Source organism: Alligator sinensis, unplaced genomic scaffold, assembly GCF_000455745.1.
Source record: "Alligator sinensis unplaced genomic scaffold, ASM45574v1 scaffold28_1, whole genome shotgun sequence".
Classification (NCBI taxonomy): Eukaryota; Metazoa; Chordata; order Crocodylia; family Alligatoridae; genus Alligator; species Alligator sinensis.
In genome coordinates, this window is record NW_005842133.1 from 1,504,234 (window position 1) to 1,510,131 (window position 5,898).

The window sequence follows — 5,898 nt, forward strand, 5'->3', positions numbered from 1 at the left end:
ATGCTAACCAGATCCCTCTTGAAGTGCAGCACAGAGAACTGGACGCAGTACTCCAACTGTGGCCTGACCAATGCTGCATAGAGTGGAAGGATCACCTCCTTGGACCTGCTTGTGATGCATCTGTAGATGCACGACACAGTGCAGTTAGCTTTTCTGACGGTTTCCTGCATTGGTGGCTCATGTCCATCCTCGAGTCAACAATGACTCCAAGATCCCTTTCTGCCACTGTGTTGATGAGAAGGTGTTTTCGAGCCTATAGTTGTGTTGCTGGCTCCTTCTCCCTAGATGCATCACCTTGCACTTGTCTGCATTGAATTCCATCTTATTCTCATCCGCCCACCTCTGTAATTTGTTTACACATAGTTATATTCTGTCTCTCCCCTCCAGTGTGCCCACCTCACCCCACAACTTGGTGTCGTCAGCGAATTTGGACAGCGTGCTTCCCACACTCGCATCTAAATCGCTGATAAAGACGTTGACCAGGAGAGGCCCCAGGACCGAGCCCTGGGGGACTCCACTGCCTAAATCCCTCCAGGGTGAAAACCACCTGTCCACCATCGCTCTCTGGGAGCAACCATCTAGCCAATTTGGCACCCCTCGGACTGTGTAGGCATCAATGCCTCAGTCACCAAGGTTTTTTAAGAGAATGTGGTGGGAAACCATGAGAACTGCATGAAGGTGCCTCCCCTTGGGTCCATCCACAATTCTAGTGGGGGAGATGTCTCGGTCCCTGTTCAGGAATATGGAGACTAAGAATTCATTAAAGAGGTCAGCTTTTTTGGTTGCCGCAATCAGCAGCTTGCCAAGCCTCTCCTGTAAGGGCCCCATGTTACTGGCTGCCTTCTTCTTACCTCCTATGTATTTGAAAAAGGACTTCTTATTATTTTTAGTTCTGGTCGCTAGCCCTAGCTCCATCTCTGCGTTGGTCTTCTTAACAGCTTCCCTGCAGTCCTGAGCAATGGAGGTGTAAACTTCCTTGGTGATAGCCCCTGGCTTCTACTGTTTGTAGGCCTCCTTTATTTATTTTGACTATTCATATTCTCCTCTTCCTTCCCTTACTTTGATTTTCTAATTTTACTTTTACCTGAATGACTTTGGCAGGTTGCTCTGAAATATAGATCTTGTGAGTGAAATTTTCTTAACTCTTGCATTGCTGATTCTTCCATTAAGCGGTGATGAAGGCATGCATGCAAGCATAAATCGACCATGTATTTCTGCACCAGATCTTTCTCATGTTTTACTTATGCAGTCTAGCAGATATCTGGTAGTTTGTATTTCAGCAAGATCCCTCATCATGCACTACCCTGGACATATCTGACACTAAAGAACATTTAATCATATCTTATATCTGGTCATGTGTTAATTCAGCTAATGGCATTATAAAAAAGGCATAAGACCAGGAGAGGCCCCAGGACCGAGCCCTGGGGGACTCCACTGCCTAAATCCCTCCAGGTTGAAAACCACCCGTCCACCATCGCTCTCTGGGAGCAACCATCTAGCCAATTTGGCACCCCTCGGACTGTGTAGGCATCAATGCCTCAGTCACCAAGGTTTTTTAAGAGAATGTGGTGGGAAACCATGAGAACTGCATGAAGGTGCCTCCCCTTGGGTCCATCCGCAATTCTAGTGGGGGAGATGTCTCGGTCCCTGTTCAGGAATATGGAGACTAAGAATTCATTAAAGAGGTCAGCTTTTTTGGTTGCCGCAATCAGCAGCTTGCCAAGCCTCTCCTGTAAGGGCCCCATGTTACTGGCTGCCTTCTTCTTACCTCCTATGTATTTGAAAAAGGACTTTTTATTATTCTTAGTTTGGTCGCTAGCCCTAGCTCCATCTCTGCCTTGGTCTTCTTAACAGCTTCCCTGCAGTCCTGAGCAATGGAGATGTAAACCTCCTTGGTGATAGCCCCTGGCTTCTACTGTTTGTAGGCCTCCTTTATTTATTTTGACTATTCATATTCTCCTCTTCCTTCCCTTACTTTGATTTTCTAATTTTACTTTTACCTGAATGACTTTGGCAGGTTGCTCTGAAATATAGATCTTGTGAGTGAAATTTTCTTAACTCTTGCGTTGCTGATTCTTCCATTAAGCAGTGATGAAGGCATGCATACAAGCATAAATCGACCATGTATTTCTGCACCAGATCTTACTCATGTTTTACTTATGCAGTCTAGCAGATATCTGGTAGTTTGTATTTCAGCAAGATTCCTCATCATGCACTACCCTGGACATATCTGACACTAAAGAACATTTAATCATATCTTATATCTGGTCATGTGTTAATTCATCTAATGGCATTGTAAAAAGGCATAAACTACAAAGTTAGACAGAAAATGTATAATAACTTTGTGGTTGGTTCCTATCACACCATTAATTATTCAATGATCAGTGGAATTGAGTGTGGCCAGGCTGATGGGGGCTCCCAGGCACAAGATGTATCCCTGTGCCAGGAGCCCCATCAGCTAATGGGGCTCTCACCAATGGGGTGGTTGTCAAGTTTGTGCAGTAGGCTACTTGATGTACAGTTGTTGCAGATGAAGATCTTCTGAACAGCTTTGATCATGCAAGCTGGATGCTTAATTTTTTTACTTTGTATTTTACATCAAAGAAGGAAAAGTGCAGGTGTTCATAGGCACTCTGTCTCTAAATAGACCTATGCCCTCCATACAGGCAAAAACAGAGGTGATGTCACCACAGGCTTTAATCTCAATCTGCCCTTGTAATTCAACGGAAGATAAAGTTGGCCCCATTCGTTTCCTCCTCCTGCATGGTCACCAGAATTGTGTACTGAATTTCAGTCTGCTTCCTATGGCAAATCTACTAAAAGCAAAGGGGTTGCATGTTGGTCAGTTAATATGTCACTTAATGTTTGAATTTCATTATCAGTGATAATATATATAATGAAAACAAAAAAGTCTGAGTACTAATTGCAAAAGTTACTTTGAAATTCCAAAAATACTTGGAAGAAGTATGTTTCCCTGCCTAGGTTGGGTAGAGCAGAGCTGGAGATCGTTGATCCTTGCATGTTATACCGCTGGCAAGCATGGAGAGGTGCTGACAGTTATCAACCGAATGATAAGGGAGAATAGAAGGCATAAATGACTGGTTTGGTGGTACCTGAACCAAGGAGTTTGAAAGCCCCCATCTGGAGAAAAAAGGATTACAGGATTACAAGATAGCCGAATGCCCTGTCCCCCTAAACCCCAGTTACTGAAAGTAGTTGTCATAGATTTAAGTAACAAGAGCCTCATAGATTGGATGAGACTGGCCATAGTATGAGTAAGCATGTCTGTAACATGGTCCCAAATGAGGCAGCATAACATCCTGTTTTTCTTAACATGGTATGCATGCGGAAAGCACCCAGGAAAGAGCCAGACCTAGAGAATGTCAGTGCTGGAAGGAAGGCTATACTGATACATTACTGTGTATAGGAATCTGTCCTTTGCCATATTAGTGTGTAGACCTCATTTCCATGTTGTTCTCTATTGCACTGACAGGTGTTACCACCACCTTTCCACCATGGATTGCTACAACAGGTAAATCTCAGGAGCTTTTCTAATATTTACTATCATACATGACCTAAGGAGAGAGAGAGTTAGTTCTGTTATGTAACTGCATATGATGGAGTATACAGAAGAATCCTTATCAATTGTGACTTAAGGACAGGACGTAAACTCTAATACTGCAAGGACTCAGGATTCAGTACACAACTGGGGTAATTACATACCCTCGGACGATATCCTTTGTGTCGGTTTTTTTAGAAAAAGAATTATTGAGTCCATATGGGTCAAGAGTGTTGAAATGAGTGCAATTTAAACAGTCCTGTGCTAAATCAGAGGCCCTGGGAAAAGTCAGTGGCCTGAGAATATTCATGCCACATTGATGGTTACATTGATATACTATCAAAACAGGAGTTTGTATCAGGCAGGTCTGCTTTGCTGGCTGATGTATGCAGAGTACAGCCATTTTTTGCTTTCCCTTAATGGATTCAGTGTTGAGCACCAAGGTACGTTCCTCTAAAATAAAACTGAATGTTGCTCTCTTCTCTTTTATCAGGTCGTCATACTACAGGCACTTCTGACCCATGGGCACCTACCACAGGTAATTCTCAGTAGTTTTGCTTACATTAGTTATATTTATAATCTATAGTCTTCACTGATTGCTCACAAAAAGACTTTACTACAACTGCCAAGCCTTAATGTGTCAGGTTTGGGATATGGTTGTAGAAACAATGAGAATTTATAATTCTGGGGCCCGCGGTGTCTCACCAGGAAGGTATACCCCGTTGGATATCCTAGGGCACTTCAGATGTGTTTAAGAGAAAGTGATAATACCAGGGGTAAGAAGATGCCAACATGTAAGTGACTGTGAGGGCTTGTGATAAGATTAAATATTGCTTTCTGTGCTTTTGAAGGAATAACCATCCGACTGGTGAATGGAAGGAACAGTTGCGAGGGCCGTGTAGAAATCAGTTACAATGGAGCCTGGGGGACGGTTTGTGATGATTCCTGGGATTTCAGCGATGCTGAGGTTGTGTGCAGGCAGCTTGGATGTGGCTCCGCCATTTCATCCCCGCAAAGTGCCTACTTTGGTCAAGGCTCTGGGTATATTCACCTGGATGATGTGCAGTGCAGAGGAAATGAGTGCTATCTCTGGCAATGCCCTCACCAGGGCTGGGGAAGCCATAACTGTGGACATAGTGAAGATGCTGGTGTCATCTGTTCAGGTAACCTCTGTTTTTTATTTTAGAATATTCCTATATTCCTATTTTTATTTTAGAATCTTTTCCTATGTTCTCCTTTATGAGTTAGCATTCTAGCTCCTGAGAGCACTTTTCATTCACTCCCAGTTAAGATTTATGCCAAAAATAGGCTTTGCCATGTTTGTGTAGCAGTATCGTTTTGTGTGCTGCTCTTGCTGAAGGAGAAGAGTTGTTGAGAGTAGGTGGAGATTTTCACTTTCCATGTGTTGTATCACAACAGGGAAGTGAGTGTGTAACTGATGGTGGAAACCTTGTCATTGAGATACACTTCCTCTCTGCCAATCAAGATCCGAACTTCTGCCTTCCCTGTCTTCACTTCAAGTTAAATTAGGGTGTCAGCACAGCTGACATTGATCTTAATTGTCTCACTTTTTTTTTTGTACACTACACCAGATTGATTTTCTGATTCCTTTTTCACCTTAATGACACTATCTCCATAATACAGTTGTTTCTCACTTGCATTTTGTTCTGTCTTCCTTTAATAGGTGCTTATGCAACCAGCACAACCACGAGGCCAACATGGGCTACGTCAAGAGGTAATTCCAATTGTTTTCTCCCCTTTTTGCAATCTAATTAGCTGTATCCTCCTGTGTTTCCACAGTAGTGTGGACCAACAAGCCATTCCAAGCACTGCAAATGTTAATGATACCTGAGTGCTAGGCCTGGGAAGTAGAAGGGGGCAAGTCAATGCTTTTGGAAACAGCAGAAGGGTATGTCCAGCTCCAATCATAGCAGTCTTTCAGTCTCAGAGCTGGATTATGTTATTGTAGAATTATGAAGAAATATATATGGTCTGTTGAGGAAGCTAGCTTTGCTCTGAGGCTGTGAGTCTACATCCAGAATCTGCTTTAGGCTGTTTTAATGGTTTCCAACTGTAGATAAACTTAGTTTTTCTTTAGTATCATAGTACTCCAGGGTCAGAAGGGACCTAAACAGTTCATCAGGTCTGGCCCTCTGTCCCGGGCACGAATATATATCTTGTCAGTGAAATTTTCTTGATTTCCGCATTGCTGATTCTTGCTTTAAGCGGTGATGAAGGCATGCATGCAAGCATAAATTGAGCATGTATTTCTGCACCAGATATTTCTCATGTTTTAGTTATGCATTCTAGCAGATATTTGGTAGTTTGTATTTCAGCAG

The 5,898-nt window shown here is 43.0% G+C and overlaps 1 protein-coding gene across 1 annotated transcript in view; it reads left to right on the forward strand.

Annotated features, from left to right (window-relative positions):
• The window catches only part of LOC102388691, a 175,686-nt gene that overhangs the window by 56,598 nt on the left and 113,190 nt on the right, over nt 1–5,898 (forward strand). Inside the window, 2 exon segments of the mRNA XM_025205924.1 lie at nt 4,272–4,280; nt 4,411–4,722. Of these exon segments, the coding sequence (XP_025061709.1) occupies nt 4,272–4,280; nt 4,411–4,722 (321 nt within the window).